The sequence below is a fragment of the Pristiophorus japonicus genome, chromosome 2 (genome assembly GCF_044704955.1).
Source record: "Pristiophorus japonicus isolate sPriJap1 chromosome 2, sPriJap1.hap1, whole genome shotgun sequence".
Classification (NCBI taxonomy): domain Eukaryota; kingdom Metazoa; phylum Chordata; class Chondrichthyes; family Pristiophoridae; genus Pristiophorus; species Pristiophorus japonicus.
This window is the reverse complement of record NC_091978.1, coordinates 118,471,175-118,492,609: the sequence shown is the minus strand read 5'-3', so window position 1 is coordinate 118,492,609 and position 21,435 is coordinate 118,471,175. Positions and strand designations below refer to the sequence as shown.

The following is a 21,435-nucleotide window of genomic DNA, read 5'->3' as shown; positions in this document are numbered from 1 at the left end:
AGCCTCAGCATCCTCCTCGCAGCTCACACTGCCACCCAACTTAGTGTCATCTGCAAATTTGGATCTGACAACCAGTTCTCAATCCATGTCAGAACACTACCCCCAATCCCATGTGCTTTAACTTTGCACATTAATCTCTTGTGTGGGACCTTGTCGAAAGCCTTAAAGTCCAAATATACCACATCAACTGGTTCTCCCATGTTCACTCTACTGGAAACATCCTCAAAAAATTCCAGAAGATTTGTCCAGCATGATTTTCCTTTCACAAATCCATGCTGACTTGGACCTATCATGTCATCTCTTTCCAAATGCGCTGCTATGACATCCTTAATAATTGATTCCATCATTTTACCCACTACTGAGGTCAGGCTGACCGGTCTATAATTCCCTGTTTTCTCTCCCTCCTTTTTTAAAAAGTGGGGTAACATTGGAACTGATCCAGAGTCAATGGAATGTTGGAAAATGACTGTCAATGCATCTGCTATTTCCAAGGCCACCTCCTTAAGTACTCTGGGATGCAGTCCATCAGGCCTTGGGGATTTATCGGCCTTCAATCCCATCAATTTCCCCAACACAATTTCCCGACTAATAAAGATTTCCCTCAGTTCCTCCTTCTTACTGGACCCTCTGACCCCTTTTATATCCGGTTAGATATGGCCCTTACGGCTAAAGGGATCAAGGGGTATGGAGAGAAAGCAGTAAAGGGGTACTGAGGTGATGATCAGCCATGATATTGAATGGTGGTACAGGCTTGAAGGGCTGAATGGCCTACTCCTGCACCTATTTTCTATGTTTCTATGTTTTTTACCAGAATGATACCGGGGCTTAAGAGTTAAATTGAGTACAGATTTTATAAACTTGGGTCTATATTCCCCTGAATTTGGAACTATGAAGGCTGATCTAATTAAGATCTTTTAAAATTATGAACGGCTTTGATATGGTAGATACAGAAAAACAATTTCATCTGGTGGGGAATCCAGAAGAAGAGACCATTTAGAAGGGAAATCAGGAAGCACTTTTTCATACAAATCGGAGTGAAAATCTGGAACTCGTTCCCGAAGCGGCTATGGATGCTGAATCAATTGAAATTTTCAACACAGATCGTGAGGTTCTTTTTTAGATTAGGGGAACCAACTAAGGAGGGTTATTTGTGTCTTCCTTTGTGAAGACAGAACGAAAGTATTTGTTCAATTGGTCTGCCATTTCTTTGTTCCCCTTTATAAATTCATCTGATTCAGACTGCAATATGTGCTGTATCCCCTTCCAAGGTCAATATATCTTTCCTGAGTATTTTACCTTTGTATGTGGTTAATTTATTCCACTTCTCTTCCAGGAATGCCCACCTTAGAGGTTCTGCTCTTTTCTCTGACCAGATTTCAATTTGCCTTTTACCTTGTTCCCTCCTGCCTTCCACCTCATCAGACTTTCCCTTTTGTTCTTTCCTCCTCCTACTTTCCCTGCTTCTGTACTTGCTTAAAACCTATTCCAAATGTGTCCCAAACAGTGATCTATTCGTTGCCAAATTTCCTTGAGGTTCATTCTAGTAATTGATAGCTTTGTTGTTTAGCTATTTTACATTGAGATGAGGAAGCAATTAAATGTTGTGCATTTACTGACTTTATGCATGGGTAGTTTCCTCATTCTACTTGCTTCCATTTGTCACCAAGGTTTTAATTTTGTTACTGGGAGGAACCGTTGTGTGTTGAGTGGAAGTCAGTACCTGATTACATAACTACATGCTACTTAAACATGGATGCCATCTAACATTTTGAAATGGAGACACAAAACAGAAGGTGGTCTAGTTTTTGTCCTCCATGCAATAGATATCGCTGACCATACTGCATCCAGTGATTCAATTGAGAAATTATGGGCCAAAATTTCCCCAAGAGTTCCGTTTTTTTGGAGCAACTTGATTTTTCTGGAGTATCTTTTTAGTTGCAATTCTGGCCATTTAATTTGCGCCAGTGTAAGTGAGTTAGTTAGGTTTTTTTAAGTACCGTTTTTTTTTTCGAAAGGGAGCGTTACCAGCCACTTACGCTTGTTTTGGCCAGTTAAGCAAGTTTAGCCAGCTAAAGGTTACTCCAAACTAACTTAGGCCAGCATAAGTGGGCACTCTTGTACGTTCAGAAAAACTTTGCGGTGACTTAAGAAATCAGTGCAGGCAGCCGAGATGGGGGGAAGGGGACCTTGCAAAGCACTAAACACCATCACAACAACATTAAAGAAGCATAAATACATTTAAAGCACCAAGCACTAAACAAAGCAGTACATTTGCACCAAGCACAAAAAGTAATAAGCAATTAATTAACAACTAAAATTAGAAGGAACCCTGCACCGAAAGCACCAAGACCAAAGTAATAAGCAATCAATCAGTAAATAACAAATGGAAGTCCTACCTTAAGGAATGCAGTGGGCCGCCGATGAGGGAGCCCATTCAGCCTGGGCTAGCGACGCCGTGCTTTGAGCCCCTCCCACACAGTTTGCAGCGCGCACTCACAGATTCAGCCTGCCAGGAGCTACTGCACATGCGCGCAGACTCTAGCGCACATATGCAGAGCTCCCGGCACTGTGTTCAGCACCTGGACCTGGCTCCGCCCCCAATCCACTGGGTCATGCTATGCCACCACCAAGGAGAGGCTGGGGAGCGGCCAGAGTCGGGAGGAAGATTTTCGGCGCACTTGGAGGTAGACAAAAGCGGCGCACCTCAGGTGAGGGCGCCAGAAAAAGGGTTGGGGAAATTTGAGCCCTATAAAACTTAACCAACTTGGACAGATGAGCTGAATGCTAACACTCTTGAACTTGAGCTCTAGTATTTTCATTTTGAAGTTAAGCACGTACAACGGATAATTTTATTAAATTGTACTCCTGATGCAGAGCTTTCCCCACCAAGAGCATATATCAGCAATTGGGTGCACATTCCCCACAATTTTATATACATTAATTTTAACGGATATAAATCATGGGAAATGCATGCCAGAATTCCCAACATGTGCTCTTGGCAGATAAGACTGCACTGAAAAATTACCCCAATAGTGTTGAATGCAAATTTAGTGCTGTATGTTAGAATTTTCTTGTGGAACTGACCAATACCTCCCATAGATAGCCTCTGTAGTTAGTCATTTTGAGTTCAGTCGTTTAAACTGGGTTAATGCATTTTTGATACTTATTAAATTCCTGTTAAGTTATGGTAGTATAGTTTTATGGTTCTGTTACTGGACTAGTAATCCAGAGGCCTGGACTAATGATCCAGAGACATGAGTTCAAATCCCCCACAGCAGCTGGGGAATTTAAATTCAGTGAATTAAAGAAATCTGGAATAAAAAGCTAATATCAGTAATGGCAACGATGAAACTACCAGATTGTCTTAAAAGCCCATCTAGTTCGTTCATGTCCTTTTTTTAGGGAAGGAAATCTACCATCCTTACCTGGTCTGGCCTATATATGACTCCAGACTCAACAATGTGGTTTATTCTGAACTGCCCTTAAATGGCCTCGCAAGCCACTCAGTTGTACCAAACTGCTATGAAAAACAATAATAATAATACTAGATGGACCACCCGGCATCGACCTTGGTACCGGCTTCCAACATGACAACAGCACATCCAGCTCATTCAACCCTGCAATTTCCTACTCACTAACATCTGGGGACTTGTGCCAAAATTGGGAGAGCTGTCCCACAGAGCAGTCAAGCAAACAGCCTGACATAGTCACACTCTCAGAATCATACCTTTCAGCCAATGTCCCAGACTCTTCCATCATGAGAGGGAGTGGCCCTAGCAGTCCTCAACATTGATTCCAGACCCCATGAAGTCTCAAGACTTCAGGTCAAGCATGGGCAAAGAAACCTCCTGCTGATTACCACGGCTGAAGGGTCGAGAACCAGAGGACACACATTTAAGATGATTGGCAAAAGAACAAAGGCGATGCAAGAAACAACTTTTTTACACAGCGAGTGGATAAGCTCTAGAATGCACTGCCTGAAAGCGTGGTGGAGGCAGAACTCAATCTTGTCCTTCAAAAAGGCATTGGATAATTATCTGAAGGAAAATAAATTGCAGGGCTATGGGGAAGGGTAGGTGAGTGGGACTTGCTGAGAGCCGGCACAGGCTCGAGGGGCCAAATAGGCTTCTTCCGTGCTGTAAGCATTCTATGATTCTACCGCCCTCCTGCAGCTGATGAATCAGTACTTCTCCATGTTGAATACCATTTGGAAGAAACACTGAGGGTAGATAGGGTACTGATTGGGGACTTCAATGTCCATCACCAAGAGTGGCTCGGTAACATCACTACTGACCGAGGTGGCCGAGTCCTGAAGGGCATAGCTACCAAACTGAACAAGCGGCAGGTGGTGAGAGAACCAACACAAGGGGAAATACCTATTTGACCTTGTCCTCATCAATCTACTTGTCGCAGATAGATCTATCTGTCCATGCCTGTATTGGTAGCAGTGATCACTGTACAGTCCTTGTGGAGACTAAGTCCCATCTTCACACTGAGGACACCCTCCATCGTGTTGTGTGGCACTACCACCACGTTCATTGAATATATTTAAGGTGGAGATGGACAGATTTTTGAACGATAAGGGAGTGAAGGGTTTTGAGGAGAAGACTGGGAAGTGGAGCTGAGCCCAAGATCAGATCAGCCATGATCTTATTAAATGGTGAAGCAGGCACAAGAGGCCAAATGGCCTACTCATGCTCCTATTTCTTGTGTTCTTAAATTGGTTAGATTCGGAACAGATCTAGCAGCTCAAAATTGGGCTATCAGCAGCAGAAGAATTGTATTCCACCACAATCTGTAATTTCATGGTCTGACTATCCCTCACTCTGCCATTGCCATCAAGCCAGGGGACCAACCCTGGTTCAATGAGGAGTGCAGAAGAGTATGCCAGGCACAACCAGGTGTAACTTTTTTTAAGGGTAAGCTGCTACACAGTGGAAGAAGCATGCTTTAGACAGAACTAAGCGATGCCACAACCAACAAATCAGATTAAATCTCTGCAGTCCTACCACATCCAGTCGTGAATAGTGATATAGTGATGGACAATTAAACAACTAACTGGAAGAAGAGGCTCCATGAACATCTCCATCCTCAATGATGGCGGAGCCCAGCATGCGTGCAAAAAACAAGGCTGAAGCGCTTGCAACCATCTTCAGACAAAAGTGCCGAGTGGATGATCTATCTCTGCCTCCTCCTGAAGTCCCCACCATCACAAGCCAGTTTGATTCAGTCCATGTGATATCAATAAATGGCTGACCGGAGTGGATAGAAACATAGAAAATAGGTGCAGGAGTAGGCCATTCAGCCCTTCAAGCCTGTACCACCATTCAATAAGATTATGGCTGATCATTCCCTCAGTACCCCTTTCCTGCTTTCTCTCCATATCCCTTGATCCATTTAGCCAAAAGGGCCATATCTAACTCCACCTTGAATATATCCAATTAACTGGCATCAACAACTCTGCGGCAGGGAATTCCACAGGTTAACAACTCTGAGTGAAGAAATTTCTCCTCATCTCAGTCCTATGTGGCCTACGCCTTATCCAAAGACTGTGTCCCCTGGTTCTGGACTTCCCCATCATCGGGAACATTCTTCCCGCATCTAACCTGTCCAGTCCCATCAGATTCTTGTAAGTTTCTATGAGATCCCTTCTCATCGTTCTAAACTCCAGTGTATAAAGGCCCAGTTGATCTAGTGTCTCCTCATATGTCAGTCACGCCATCCCGGGAATCAATCTGGTGAACGTTTGCTGCACTCCGTCAATAGCAAGAACATCCTTCCTCAGATTAGGAGACCAAAACTGAACACACTATTCCAGGTGAGGCCTCAATCAAGGCCCTGTACAACTGCAGTAAGACCTCCTGCTCCTATACTCAAATCCCCTAGCTATGAAGGCCAACATACCATTTGCCGCCTTCACCGCCTGCTGTACCTGCATGCCAACTTTCAATGACTGATGAACCATGACACCCAGGCCTTATTGCACCTCCCCCTTTCCTAATCTGCAGCCATTCAGATAATCTGCCTTTGTGTTTTTGCCCCCAAAGTGGGATAACCTCACATTTATCTGCATTATACTGCATCTTCCATGCATGTGCCCACTCCCTGCAGCCTTTTAGCTCACACCGCCACTCAGTTTAGTGTCATCTGCAAACTTGGAGATATTGTACTCAATTCCTTCATCTAAATCATTAATGTATATTGTAAATAGCTGGGGTCCCAACACTGAGCCCTGCGGCATTCCACTAGTCACTGCCTGCCATTCTGAAAAGGACCCATTTATCCCGACTCTCTGCTTCCTGTCTGCCAACCAGTTCTCTATTTACGTCAGTACATTACCCCCAGTACCAGGTGCTTTGATTTTGCACACCGATCTCTTGTGTGGGACCTTGTCAAAAGCCTTTTGAAATTCCAAATACACCACATCCACTGGTTCTCCCTTGTCCACTCTACAAGTTACATCCTCAAAAAATTCCAGAAGATTTGTCAAGCATGATTTCCCTTTCATAAATCCATGCTGGCTTGGACTGATCCTGTCACTGCTTTCCAAATGCGCTGCTATTTCATCTTTAATAATTGATTCCAACATTTTCCCCACTACTGATGTCAGGCTAACCGGTCTATAATTACCCATTTTCTCTCTCCCTCCTTTTTTTAAACAGTGATATTACAGTAGCTAGCCTCCAGTCCATAGGAACTGATCCCGAGTCGATAGACATGCTGAAGACTTGTGCACCAGAATTAGCTGCGCCTCTAGCCAAGCTGTTCCAGTACAACTACAACACTGGCATCTACCCACTAATGTGAAAAACTGCGCAGGTATGTCTTGACCACAAAAAGCAGGACAAATCCAGCCCATCCGTCTATTCTCAATTGTTGGCAGCACTGTTGGTCTTCCATCACTTTGCTAAGTGGCACCTACTCATCAATAACCTGTTCACCGATGATCAGTTTGGGTTCGGCCAGGACCACTGGACTCTTGTCCGCATTACAGCCTTTGCCTAAACATGAACAAAAGAACTGAGTTCCAGAGGTGATGTGAGAGTGACTGCCCTTGACATCAAGGCAGCATTTTACGGAGTGTGGCATCAAGGAACGAAAGTAGAGTTGAAGTCAATGGGAATCGGGGAAAACTCTCCACTAGCTGGCATCATACCTAACACAAAGGAAGATGGTTGTGGTTGTCAGTGGCCAATCATCTCGGCTCCAGGACATCGCTGCAGGAATTCCTCAGGGCGGTGTCCTAGGCCCAACCATCTTCAGCTGCTTCATCAATGACCTTCCCTCTATTATAAGGTCAGAAGTGGGGACGTTCACTGATGATTAGTGTTGATTTCCATTCGCAACTCCTCAGATAATGAAGCAATCCATGCCTGCATGCAACAAGACTTGGATGACATTCAGGCTTGGGCTGAAAAGTGGCAAGTAACATTCATGCCACACAAATGCCAGGTAATGACTATCTTGGCAAATGGGAACACCATCACTTCCAAGTTCCCCTCCCAAGTCATACACCATCCTGACATGGAAATATATCGCCGCTCCTTCATCGTCACTGGGTCAAAATCCTGGAATTTCCTCCCTAACAGCACTATGGAAGTACCTTCATCTCACTGATTGCAGCGGTTCAAGAAGGCTCCCCACCACCACCTTCAGGACAATTAGGGATGGGCAATAAATGCTGGCCTTGCCGGAAATGTCCATAATCCCAGGAACAAAAAAAAAAGTTAAGACTGATTTTTGTCCAAGTTAATAAAAGAAAATTCAATCTTTTTGGGCTATTGCTCTCCTTGATGTCATGTGATTCCACAGCAAAGCATTTGGATAGATAACCTGCTCCAAGGTTGCCCTGAAGCGTGCCAGTCGGGGATAACACCTTTTGTTGAATACAGTCGCGGGGGGGAGGGTTTATGGGCAACATATTGGAACACCACCTAGTGCAATCCTGCACTGCCTTCTATTTAATTTTTCTGTGTAAAAACATACCTAAACTTTATACAAGTTCAAAATTTAATGTTGAGGTAAGTTGGTTAATTTCAAAATCCAGTAAATCTTTGCCAAATTTAATTTTTTTCAGTGACGACCAGAATCATGGTTCACCAGTGGGGTCGGTTGACGTTGGTAGTACATCTATACATACAAATCAGTGTATGTTTAAAGCCTGGTAAGTAAAGAAGAATGATGTGTTATGTTTCCATAACTTACCATTTTTAACTTTTTGATATTTGGTACAGGCATTACATTTTTAATCATTTGTTTGCACTAAGATAGGGAAAATCAGAAACCCTGATTTCAAATTGCATTGGAAACGTCGCACCTGAAGCTAGTTTTTCAAAATCGAAGAAGTGTAAGATTTTCAGTTGCGGGTCACCTCATATCAAAAACATGGTAAAAATCAACAAGATACATCCATTACAGCCTGCTGTGCTTTAATCTAATGCTGCTGCATTATCGCTAATATAGTTCTGACACTGATGCTCATTGAGTAACTATGCATTTTAGCCAAATATGGAGCCCTCATAAAACTTGCCATAACGCAGAAGAACTGCATTTGCTTCAGGATTACTTTTTGGGTTTTAACAGCGTTGGTTGGCTGTGGTTGCGTGAATGTGACGTCCGACCCGAATCTACTGGTAGTTACCGCGGGAGAGCACAGCCAATCTGTTCACTTTGCTACGTGTTGTTTATCATCTCCATACTGCCATCTTTGGTTGGAAAGAGGAGAGTAGCCTGTTAACCTCTTACAGGAAAGCTTGTCTTTTCCTGCCCATCAATTTTGCATGTTCGTATGCTACTGAAAAAGACTTTCCTTTATGTAGCCCCTTTCATGACCACTTGATGTCGTGAAGCGCTCTACGTTCATTGAAGTGCTTTTTGAAGTGTACTTGCTGTTGTAATCTAGGAAATGCAGCAGCCAATTTGAACACAGCAAGCTCCCACAAACAGCACTGTGCTAATGACCATTCACTGTTCCGGTGATGGCACCTCTCCTGCTCTTCTTGTAATAGTGCCATGGGATCTTTTACAGCCGCTTGAGAGAGCAGATGGCGCCTTGGTTTGACATCTCATCCAAAAGATGGCACCTCTGACAGTGCAGCACTGGAATGTCAGCCTAGATTTTTGTGCTCCAGTCTGGAGTGGGACTTGAGCTCTCAACCTTCTGACTGAGGGTGAGGGTGCTACCAACTGAGCCATGGCTGATGCATACTGGACATATGCAACAGGCCAGGACATTAATTTACTATACTTGCTTCATGTCATAGGTATTGCAAGGAATGGCATAATTGCTTCATGAAGTGCATAGAATTCCCAGAGTTGTAAATGTTACTAAAACTCATCAGTTGCAAGCAATGTACATGAGTGTTCAAATAATGGCCTGTAATTTATGGTCCGTGGCAAAGCAAAGTCAATCACCACTAGCCCCAAAGAAAGCGAGAAGTTTGTCTTTTTCAATATATCATTGATTGCAGCGCCCTAATGGGAATTCCCAGCGAAGAGCTGCAGTGACGTCCACTGCATGAGGGCAATCTGAGCTTCCATGCCACCAACCACTGTTTGCATTACAGCACCAAGACGTTGCGTTGCTTCCGCCTGTGCTGCAATGGAAACTGCCACATCGCCCATGACAAGTGTCATGAGGTCTGGATCCACATGGTCTCTCTTGGAGTCCACCATTGTCTGCAGACTGGCAATGATGGACTCCATAGTGTGCACAGAGCTCTGTGCAATGCTAGAGGCAGACTCCTTCACGCTCCTTACCACTGCCAAGAGGGTTTTGGGCACCCTTGCCATTGCAACTATCTCAGCCATCACCCTTTTTGTGAATGCCTTCCCATTGAGGTCTTCATCTGAGTCCTGTGCAGCAGAATTCGTGCGCAAACTCACGCTCTTTCCCCCCCCGCCCCCCGGGGAGATGACTCCCAAGGTTCCCTTTCCCCTTGGCCTTGCTGCAGCCCGCTAGGCCCAGTGCAGACACCTCTACTAACTTAACCTGTAAAAGCAGCCAATCACATTCAACAATTCCCGTAGGCAGCAAACCAGGAAATGAAAAGCAACTTTTATCCAGTCTTTTTTTTTTTTTTAAATGTTACAGGGAGCGAAATAAAGATTGGGATAAAGTAGAAGTTGAAATGAAAAAAAAAAAAAATTTTTAATTTGTAATTTTTAATCATCATGGAGAAATTTGACACTCCACAAACGCACACATTTGTTTTTCAAGGCCGAAAGTTTGTTTGTTGGTTAACACGCTGTTAAACCCTCAATTACACCTTTTCCAACAAGGCTTAACATTTAATAGAGCATTAACAGCGATAGCGCAGAAAATCCCAAGTTTTCGTCAGTTTCACTGATTTCATTGATTACACTGTCAGCTACAGGGAGGGTCCACAGCACAGCCTATTTCAGAGCAGTGAATGACTGACCTCAACTTAAGGATTTCTGTGTTTAGATGCACATGTGCTAAATACTGAAGTTGCAGTCCGTTTCAGAGGGGTAATGATAACTAACTACCAGTGTTCGGGCCAATGCCTTTTCTCAACCCTGTTTTTTTTTTTAGGTTTTTACTGTCTAGGAGGTCAGACTTTTTGGTAGAATTTAAATCCAAAGTGAAAACTAACAATGGCTAGAAATGCAAGCCCATGAATCAGGGAGGGAGAGGGAAGTGCAGAAAGGAGGCTCCAAATGTTCTTAGTAATATTGAGGCCCTGGGTACTATTTCCTGCTCATTCTGCCATATGGAATTTCAAGTAATTGAGGTAATTTGGCCACAAGACAAATACAAACTAATGCCTCGAATCCCTCATGCATATCCTCCCTGGCTGTGAGGTGCTAGCTGACCTGATGGGTGCTGTTCTCTCCTTTTTGACTCTCCCATTAAAAAGAGGGGCGGCTATTCCAATATCCAATGAACAAATAAAAGAATGCCATTAAATCTATCGAACTTGTATTTTCATAGAATCATTAGTTCTGCATCTGCCTCCTCCAAGCTCCTTTACAGCAGTGCCTGGCCTTCACGCAGCAACTGCTATTAAAACATGATTGAAAACATGACTTCACTGTGTGGAGAATGGCCAGCAAGACCCACTTACCATCACTCAATACTGCAGTTTGTTGGTACTTTACTGAGAGCGGGCTTCAATAAGACAGTGGGGATTATTGTTCAGAGTCCCACTGTCCTAAGATATGGCGCTTTTGTCAATTTAAATTTAGCATTTCTGCAATACCTTCAATGCCACCAAAACATCGTGCCCATTAGCCCCATTTAATAAAGTAAACACCAAAGATAATCATTGAATTCAACAACTTCCAGGTTTTTTCTGACCAGCCTCCTCGAGCTTGAGGTCTTGTGGATGATACAAAACTGGAGCCAAATTGAAAATGGGTAATTCAGATGATTTACTTTATCAGCAGATATGACTGATTTTCCTCAATAAGCAGCAAGGTGTACTGACTGCCTATTGTGCTACATTTACCTTCCACTTGAGTTACAGCCTAAGAAATTAGGAAAAAATTATTTAAAAGATTGAAAATCAGTGAATAGTCCTTGTTCCGAGTACTCACTTCAGATTCTTCCCCCTCACCGTTCATGTGGATTTTATTTCAGCATCTTAAAAAAAAAAAATCAGTTTGTACCAAGTGCATTTAATCCATTGCATGTGTGTAAATACTGTTAACATATTTATTTTGAGCATCTAGATTTAGTTGCTGTAATTTTATTTTTTTCTACTAGGAGATAGTTTTGAGAGATATGCCAACATCATCCCCGAGTCACCAGTAATTAAACTTGGATCGCAACTAGAAGCATCCTGCATCCTTAGTGAGTCTTTCATAAAAGAAAATGGCGTAGATGCAAATCAGATATTCTGGAAGTTGAAGGAAAACCGAATACCAGAGGACCACTTCTTCACTGTCAATAGTACAGTGTCTAATATAACTCTGACCATTTCCATTGTTGGGAATTCACTTCTGACCTGCAACGTACAACTCAATGAGGATCAAGTGACAACTGTCTTCGGGATACAAATTAAAACAGGATGTAAGTGTTTTTTCCAGGGGAGTGGAGTGGTGAGGGGTAATAAGGGAATTTCTAGTTTATCAAACTATCTAACCTTCCAATTTCTTGGATATTATAGGAGAAATATTCCAGAAGTAGCTATTATGTAGACTGTGACATTCCAAAAGTTGAGCTGACTAGGATAAAAATGATAGTGAGGATAGAGACTGGGTTAAAGTATAGAGATGTCAAAATCGTATGTATATAATAAAGCTTAGTTATTACAGTTGTGTATTATGCATTTTGAGAATGCAGTATTGTCCATAGAAAAGACTTAGGTTATCAATAGGGAGAATTAATATGGCTATATTCCATTTTTGATGGTGAGTTGGAATCTGTGGTCGCCCCCACCCCCCACTTTGTGCTTTCACAAAGCAGATACTAGGGTTTAAAGCACCTACAGCCAAATAGGTGTGCATAGAAAGACCAACCCCAATCACACAGCAGTGATGCCACGGCGGATATAGCATGTTGCCAACCAGTCAAGAGCCAATGCATGAAGGAAATCAATGCACTTGCACTGGTGCCAATGTATGAAGTTCAAATTGTATCAGTTCAGGGGAATTCTCTGGTTGGATCGCTGAAAGCCCGTGCACTTGGAAACATTTTGTTAAGTGGTGAACACCTTGTCCTACTCCATTACCTTGAGATTCAGAGAGGCAAGGAAAGAAAGGAATTTTCTTCCCACTAGTTTGTAGTTCTCTTCCTCTTCAACGCCTCAAAAATACATGGAATTCAGCCGTATCCTGAATTTACAAATAATTAACACATTTCTTAAAGGGCAAATTCAAAGTTACTGTACTTCAGATTGTTAAGTGCTGCCAGTGATGATTCATTTCTAGCAAGAAATTGCTGAGGTTTTCTCAATCAGGGAAAGTATTTTATGTTTTTACTTTGTTTATGCAACACTGTCTTTGGTTGCAGTTTCCATTTCCATAGCTTTTGGTAAATCTGCTCCCTCTTAGAAAATTGACTCAGCAGAGTAGCTTCTTAAAGGAGTGCAACAATCACAGTCCTGTGTGGTCATTAAATAAAGAAATATTGTTTTTATCCTAAGCAAACAAACACCTGCATCAGTTGGCTGTTAACTATTTGTTATTTCAGAATAAGGCAGATTGCTCTGTTTTAAATGCATGGTTGGGTGGGGTGGGGGTGGAAGGAAGAGAATCACAATGTTGTGAGAATAAAATCCTGTTCTTTCCAGGCCTTCCTGATAAGGTAGGTGAGTATCTTAAAGATTTGAGTGAAAACTAAAGTGTAGCTAATAAAAAGTAATTATGAACGTTTTTAACTTTTTTTGGCAGTTAACAATTTTTAAATTTAGAAAAAATATTATTTTGATTGAATATTATATGATGGATTCCAAACTGCCGCTCATGAGCTATGTTCAGGCTTTCGAGCCCCGGCAGTTCAGCTCACCCAACTGTTCTGTTTAGGATTTTATTTTGTATTTGTTTTTTTTTCCTGCTTGAACTTTGTGGACCTGGAGGTTTGGAAAGAAAGAACTGAGTTTATATAGTGATTTGTATCTTTCACAATATCTAAAATCGATTCACATAAAATGAGTTGCTTTGAAGTGCAGTTACTGTTGTGCAGGCAAACATAAGCAGCCATTTTTCACACACAAGGTCTGTTCTTGATACTGTTATCTCTTTTTGGATAAATCCAAAGACCCAAATTCTATTCATATGCATACATCTCAAGTTGTTTATATGAACATTCACCTATGTGCTCCCACCAGATTCTGAACTACTTGGGCACAAAGACAAAAAACCTCCTGATGTAGGATATCTGTTGTTATTCCATTGCTGAACATTCTTTTGTTACGAATCATAATGAAATGCACGTTTGTTTTTTTAGTGCTACCAGAGAAGCCAAAGAACTTGTCTTGTATTACATATTTTCACAAAAATATGACTTGTTCCTGGGATCCAGGAAAAGATACATACTTGCCAACCAGCTACCAGCTGAAATTGTCGTAAGTATTACAGGGTGCATGGAACAGAAACTGGCCATTCAGCCAAACCAGTCTATGCCGATGTTTATGCTTTTCTCGCGCCTCGTCCCATCTTTCCTCATCTAACTCTAACAAGTATGCAGTTGTTTTGTCAAACAAGTGGTTTTGAAGGTTGTCTTCCTACAGGCAAGTTAATGGCTCATTTTATTATTTTACGTGTCAGTTTTCAAGCATGAAGAGAAATCTCAAAGTTAAAATTTCTTTGTTTTTGTGTGTTATGATGTCAAAATTATCATATTTAGCAGCTAGCTGATAATTTTAGACATTGATTTTGCTGACCAGTTTTTAAATCATAGCGCCCATTGAAGGCATTGCAGTGTCATTCAACTGGAATCAATAATTTAACTTTTTACTGGTTTAAAAACCTCCTGCTGCCTTTTAAATCTTCATAGGATCACCAACAAAACACTGCTAGAAGTATGAGAATTTGTTAAAGTCTAACTCAAACCACAGCACCAGTAAAGAAAGAGCACTCCCTCACCAATAACTCCATCCCTCTCACTGGCAGCTGTCTGAAGCTGAATCAGATCGTTTAAACTTTAGTGTCCTATTTGTCTCTGAGCTGATCTTTCGACCACATCCGCGCCATCACCTACATCCTCTTTTTTTTTTATTCGTTCATGGGATGTGGGCGTCGTTGGCAAGGCCAGCATTTATTATCTTGAGATGGTGGTGGTGAGCCGCATTCTTGCACTGTTGCAGTTTCTGTGGTGAAGGTACTCCCACAGTGCTGTTAAGGAGGGAGTTCAGGATTTTGACCCAGCAACAATGAAGGAACGGCAAGTTTATCCTTTTGTAAATATGGAAACCAAAACTGTACACAGTATTCCAGGTGTGGCCTCACCAATAACCCTGTATATGTGTAGCAAGACTTCCCTGCTTTTATATTCCATCCCCTTTACAATAAAGGGCAAGATTCCATTGGCCTTCCTGATCACTTGTACCTGCATACTATCCTTTTGTGTTTCATGTACAAGTACCCCCCCCCCCCGGTTCCTGCTGTACTGCAGCACTTTGCAATCTTTCTCCATTTAAATAATAACTTGCTCTTTGATTTTTTTTCTGCCAAAGTGCATGACCTCATACTTTCCAACATTATACTCCATCTGCCAAATTTTTGCCCATTCACTTAGCCTGTCTGTCCTTTTGCAGATTTTTTGTGTCCTCCTCACACATTACTTTTCCTCCCATCTTTGTATCATCAGCAAACTTGGCTACGTTATACTCGGTCCCTTCTTCCAAGTCGTAAATATAGTTTGTAAATAGTTGGGATCCCAGCACTGATCCCTGCGGCACCCACTAGTTACTGATTGCCAACCAGAGAATGAACCATTTATCCCGACTCTTTTCTGTTAGCCTGGATAGAGGATTGGCTAACTAATATATTACACCCAATCCCGTGAACGTTTATCTTGTGCAGTAATCTTTTATGTGGCACCTTGTCAAATGCCTTCTGGAAGTCCAAATACACCACATCCACTGGTTCCCCTTTATCCACCTTGTTCGTTAAATCCTCAAAGAACTCAGCAAATTTGTCAAACATGACTTCCCCTTCATAAATCCATACTGACTCCGCCTGACCGAATTTTGCTTTTCCAAATGTCCTGCTACTGCTTCTTTAATAATGGACTCCAACATGAGTGTTGTTGGAGCTGCACTCATCCAGGCAAGTGGAGAGTACTCCATCACACTCCTGATTTGTGGCTTGTAGATGTTGGAAAAGCTTTGGGTAGTCTGGAGGTGAGACATTCGCCGCAGAATACACAACCAGTGACCCCCTCCTGTTGCCACAGTATTTGTGGTTGTTCCAGTTAAGTTTCTGGCCAATGGTGACTCCTTTCCCCCCCCCCCCCCCCCGGGAGAGTGTTGATGATGGGGGATTTGGTGATGGAAATGCTGTTGAATGTCAAGGGGGCATGGTTAGACTCTCACTTAATAGTGATAGCCATTGCCTGGCACTTGTGTGGTATGAATGTTACTTGCCACTTAGCAGCCCGAGCCTAAATGTCATCCAGGTCTTGCTGCATGTGGGCATGGACTGCCCCATTATCTGAAGAGTTGTCGCCATCGAACATCCAACTTCTGACCTTATGATGGAAGGAAGGTCATTGATGAAGCAGCTGAAAATGGTTGGGCCTAAGGCACTGCCCTGAGAAACTCCTGCAACAATGTCCTGGGGCTGTGATGATTGACCTCCTACCACCACAACCATCTTCCTTTATGTTAGGTATGACTCCAGCCAGTGGAGAGTTTTTCCGCTGATTCTCATCGACTTCAGTTTTACTAGGGCTCCTTGATGTCAAGGGCAGCCACACTCCATCTTTGGAATTCAGCTCTTTTGTCCATGTTTGGACCAAGGCTGTAATGAGGTCTGGAGCCGGGTGGTCCTGGCGGTACCCAAACCGGGCATCGTGAGCAGGTTATTGGTGAGTAAGTGCCGCTTGATAGCACTGTTGACGACATCTTCCATCATTTTGCTGAAGATTGAGTGTGGAATAATGGGGCGGTAATTGGCCGGATTGAATTTGTCCTGCTTTTTGTGGACAGGACATACCTGAGCAGTTTTCCACATTGTCGGATAGATGCCAGTGTTGTAGCTGTACTGGAACAACTTGGCTAGAGGCGTGGCTAGTGACAACAATCGGGATGTTGTCGGGGCCCATAGCCTTTGCTGTATCCAGTGCGCTCAGCCGTTTATTGATATCATGTGGAGTGAATCGAATTGGCTAAAGGCTGTCTTCTGTGATGGTGGGGACTGCAGGAGGAGCCCGATGTGGATCATCCACTCAGCACTTCTGGCTGAAGATGTTTGTAAACGCTTCAACCTTGTCTTTTGCACTCGTGCTGGGCTCTGCTATCATTGAGGATGGGGATATTCATGGAATCACCTCCTCCCGTTAGTTTAATGGGCCACCACCATTCACTACTAGATGTGGCAGGACTACAGAGCTTTAATCTGATCTGTTGGTTGTGGAAATGCTTAGCATTATCGATAGCATGCTGCTTCCGCTTTTTAAAATGCATGTAGTCCTGTGTTGGAGCTTCCCCAGATTGGCACCTCATTTTTAGGTACGCATGGTGCTGCCCCTGGCATGTTCTTCTACAGTCTTCTTTGAACCAGGGTTGGTCCCCCAGCTTGATAATGGTAGAGTGAGGGATATGCTGGGCCATGAGGTTTCAGATTGTGGTGGATTGCAATTCTGCTGCTGCTGATGGCCCACAGCGTCTCAAGGCTGCCCAGTTTTGAGCTGCTAGAGCTGTTCTGAATCTATCCCATTTAGAACGGTGGCAGTGCCACTCATCAGTGTGAAGGCGGGTCTTCGTCACTGCAATGACTATGCAGTGGTCGCTGATACCAATGCTGTCATGGACAGATGCATCTGCGACTGGTAGATTGGTGAGTATGAGGTCAAGTAGGTTTTTTCCTCGTGTTGGTTCTCTCAGTACCTGCTGCAGGCCCAGTCTGGCAGCTATGTTCTTTATGACTCAGCCAGCTCGGTCAGTCGTGGTACTACCAAGCCACCACCGAACATTGAAGTCCTCCACCCAGATTACATTCTAGACCCTTGCTATTCTCAGTGCTTTTAAGTACTGATTCATCAGCTGAGGGAGGGTGGTAGGTGTTAATCAGCAGGAGGTTTATTTGCCCATGCTTGACCTGAAGCCATGAGACTTCATGGGGTCCAGAATCAATGATATTCCCAAGGTCACTCCCTCCTGACTGTATATCACTGTGCCACCACTCTTGGTGGGACTGTCCTGCCGGTGGGTCAGGAAATACCCAGGGATGGTGATGGAGGACTCTGGGACATTGACTGAAAGGTGTGATTCTATGAATATGACTGTCAGGCTGTTGCTTGACTGGTCTGTGGGATAGCTCTCCCAGTTTTGGCACAATTCCCCAGATGTTGGTGAGAAGGACTTTGCAGAGTCGACTGGGCTGAGTGTGCTATTGTTGTGTCCGCAGCTGGTCCCTAGGTCGATCACAGATGGTTCATCCGGTTTTATTATTTTTTTTTTCGGTAGCTGTTTGTTACAACTGTGTCTTGCTAGGCCATTTCAGAGGGCAATTAAGAGTCAACCACATTGCTGTAGATTTGGAGTCACATACAGGCCAGACTGGGTAAGGACAGCAGCTTTCCCTCCCTATAGGACATTGCGCACCAGATGGGTTGTTGCAACAATCTCACCATTATTGATGTTTGCTTTAATGGTCACTATTATTATTAGCTTTTTATCCAGATGTGATTTATTTAACTGAATTTAAATTCCCCAGCTGCCGTGGTGGGATTTGAACTCTTGCCTCTGGATCATTAGTCCAGGCCTCTGGATTACTAGTCCAGTGACGTTACCACTATGCCTCCGTAGCATCGCCCAACTCCACCCCTGCCTCAGCGCAACTTCTGCTGAAACCCTCATCCATGCCTTTGTTACCTCTAGACTTGACTCTTCCAACACTCTACTGGCTGGTCTCCTATCTTCCACCCTCCAGAAACTTGAACTCATCCAAAACTCTGCTGCCTGTATCCTAACTCGCACCATGTTCCATTCACCCATCATCACTGTGCTTGCTGACCTACATTGACTCCTGATCCAGCGACGCCTCAGTTTTTAAATGCTCATCATTTTCAAATCCCTCCATGGCCTCGTCCCTCCCGAGCTCTGTAATCTTCTCCAATCCTCCAATCCTGACCTCTTGTGCATTCCCTATTTTAATCTTCCCACCATTGGTAGTCATTCTTCCAGCTGCCTAGGCCCTAAGCTCTGAAATTCATCCCTAAACCTCTCTGCCTTTCTACTTCTCTCTCTTTTAAGACGCTCCTTAAAATCTACCTCTTTGACCAAGCTTTTGGTCATATAAGTTGTTAAAGGAAAGCATTTAAAAGAGAATGAAATCTGCACTGTATCCTTTGCCCCATCAAAAGTAGCTATGCAGTCAGCAGTATTCCTGCAGATAGGTTAACATGACATATATTGAGGGGCAATATTGCTCAAACATTTGTACCACTTTAATAAAGGGACATTATTACAGTCGGCCTTATTGAGCTTAATACGTTGTAAAAAGCATAGTAAATGTTGAAATATATCCTAATTTTTGATTTTCAGAATTACATCTGGTAATGTGGAGCTATACCCGGTGATAAATGGTGTAAACAACTCGTTTGCAATTGTATACCCAAGCATCCATTATTTTGTTTTAAATACTATCTGGGTGGAGGTAAATAATGACTTGGGCAGTGCAAAATCTGATGCAATACATCTGGATCCAGTTGATGTTGGTGAGTATGCATCTATATATTTTGGGGGAAATCTTAACGAGCAGTAGTAAACAATCCAGGCACGGTACTTTTAGTATTGAAACTAGAGTTACTCCTCAGCCATCATTTGTCAAAAGGATTTTATTATCCATAAATTTTAGGATTCGAGTGCAAATATTTTTCCAAATAGATTTTGACAGAGGTCCATACCCCAAACATTAATTCCTTTGTTTCCTCCACAGATGCTGCTTGACCTGCTGAGTGTCCAGTATTTTCTGTTTTTATTTCAGATTTTCTTCTTCCTCTGCACTATTATATCTATTCATACTCCCAAGTGCAGTAATAAGTCTTGTTGAAGTGTATAAAAAGTTGGTGACTGTTTTCTCTCGGATATACTTAGCATATTTTACACTTTTAGTGCAAATGCTGGCAACATCTAGTATTATTAGATCGGTCTTTATTTTTGTGAACTTGGAGGGGGCTTACTAAATTGAACATTTTTGATTTATTTTATGTTTAATTGAAATATCTGCAATTCTTTGACATGTAGCTCATGAATCAGCTCAAGAAAATCAGTTTGATAAATCTGTAGTTCATTTTTCTTCTCTTCCTAGAACTGATAGAAATTATACAACTGCCTTTGGTCATTGGCTAGTTATGCAGGCTCAATTCAATGTTTAATTTTCCAACACCCACCAAATTTAGTCATGTATCTTGTTTATAGTGTATATTTTTTTTTTTTAAATCGAGGTGAAAATAATCTCAAATACCCTCTAAACCCCCAACCAATTACTTTAAATCTATGCCCCCTGGTTGTTGACCCCTCTGCTAAGGGGAATTGGTCCTTCCTTTCCACTCTGTCTAAGCCCCTCATAATTTGATACACCTCAATTAGGTCTCCCCTCCACCTCCTCTGTTCCAATGAAAACTACCCCAGCCTATCCAATCTTTCCTCATTGCTAAAATTCTCCAGTCCAGACAAATCCTCGTAAATCTCCTCTGAACCCCCTCTAGTGCAATCACTGGTGACCAGAACTGTATGCAGTACTCTAGCTAAAGCCTAACTAGTGTTCTATCCAGTTCAAACATAACCTCCCTGCTCTTCTATTCTGTGCCTTGGCTAATAAAGACAAATATCCCGTATGCCTTCTCAACCACCTTATCTACCTGTCCCTTCAGGGATCTGTGGACATGCACTCCAAGGTCTCTCTGTTCCTCTACACTTCAGTGTCCTACCATTGATTGTGTATTCCCTTGCCTTGTTAGCCCTCCCCAAATACATTACCTCACACTTCTCCAGATTGACTTCCATTTGCCACTGTTCTCCCCACCTGACCAGTCCATTGATATCTTTCTGCAGTCTACAGCTTTCTTCTTTATTATCAACCACACGGCCAATTTTTGTATCATCTGCAAACTTCTTAATCATACCCCCTACATTCAAGTCCAAATCATTGATACCACAAAAAGCAAGGGACTTAGTACTGAGCCCTGCGGAGCCCACTGGAAACAGCCTTCCAGTCACAAATCACCCATTGACCATTACCCTTTGTATCAAGCCTCTGAGGAAATTTTGGATCCAACTTGCCATTTTGCCTTGGATCCCATGGGTTTTTTTACTTTCGTGACCAGTCTGCCATGCGGGACCTTATCAAAAGCCTTGGTAAAATCCATATACGCTACATTATATGCACAGCCCTCATCGACCCTCCTTCTTACCTCCTTAAAAAATTAAATCAAGTCAGACGCAGCCTTCCCTTAACAAAGCCATGCCAATTTGATGGTGTGTCTTTCTAAATGAAGATTTAGCCTGTCCCTCAGAGCTTTTTCTAATAATTTTCCTCCCACTGAGGTTAGGCTGACTGGCCTGTAATTATTCATTCTATCTCTTTTTAAACAATGTTAGCAGTCCTCTGGTACCACATCTGTAGCCAGAGAGGATTGGAAAATGATGCTCAGAGCCTCTGCTATATCCTCTCACTCTTAACAGCCTGGGATACATTTCATCCAGTCCTGGGGATTTATCCACTTTCTAAGATGCTTAACTCCTTAATACTTCCTCTCTCTCTGTTTATTTCATCTAATATTTCACACTCCTCCTCCCTGAT

The 21,435-nt window shown here is 42.8% G+C and overlaps 1 protein-coding gene across 5 annotated transcripts in view; it reads left to right on the top strand.

Annotated features, from left to right (window-relative positions):
• Positions 1-21,435, top strand: part of il6st (interleukin 6 cytokine family signal transduce) — a 97,898-nt gene that overhangs the window by 38,436 nt on the left and 38,027 nt on the right. For 4 of the 5 annotated variants that reach the window (XM_070868946.1, XM_070868956.1, XM_070868971.1 and 1 more), the window contains exons 2-5: positions 8,078-8,164; positions 11,729-12,034; positions 13,913-14,030; positions 19,176-19,348. In XM_070868946.1, the coding sequence (XP_070725047.1) occupies positions 8,092-8,164; positions 11,729-12,034; positions 13,913-14,030; positions 19,176-19,348 (670 nt within the window). In that variant the 5' untranslated portion in view covers positions 8,078-8,091. Of the gene's footprint in view, positions 1-6,662; positions 6,820-8,077; positions 8,165-11,728; positions 12,035-13,912; positions 14,031-19,175; positions 19,349-21,435 lie in introns of all 5 variants that reach the window. The other variant, XM_070868964.1, reaches the window with a different exon arrangement.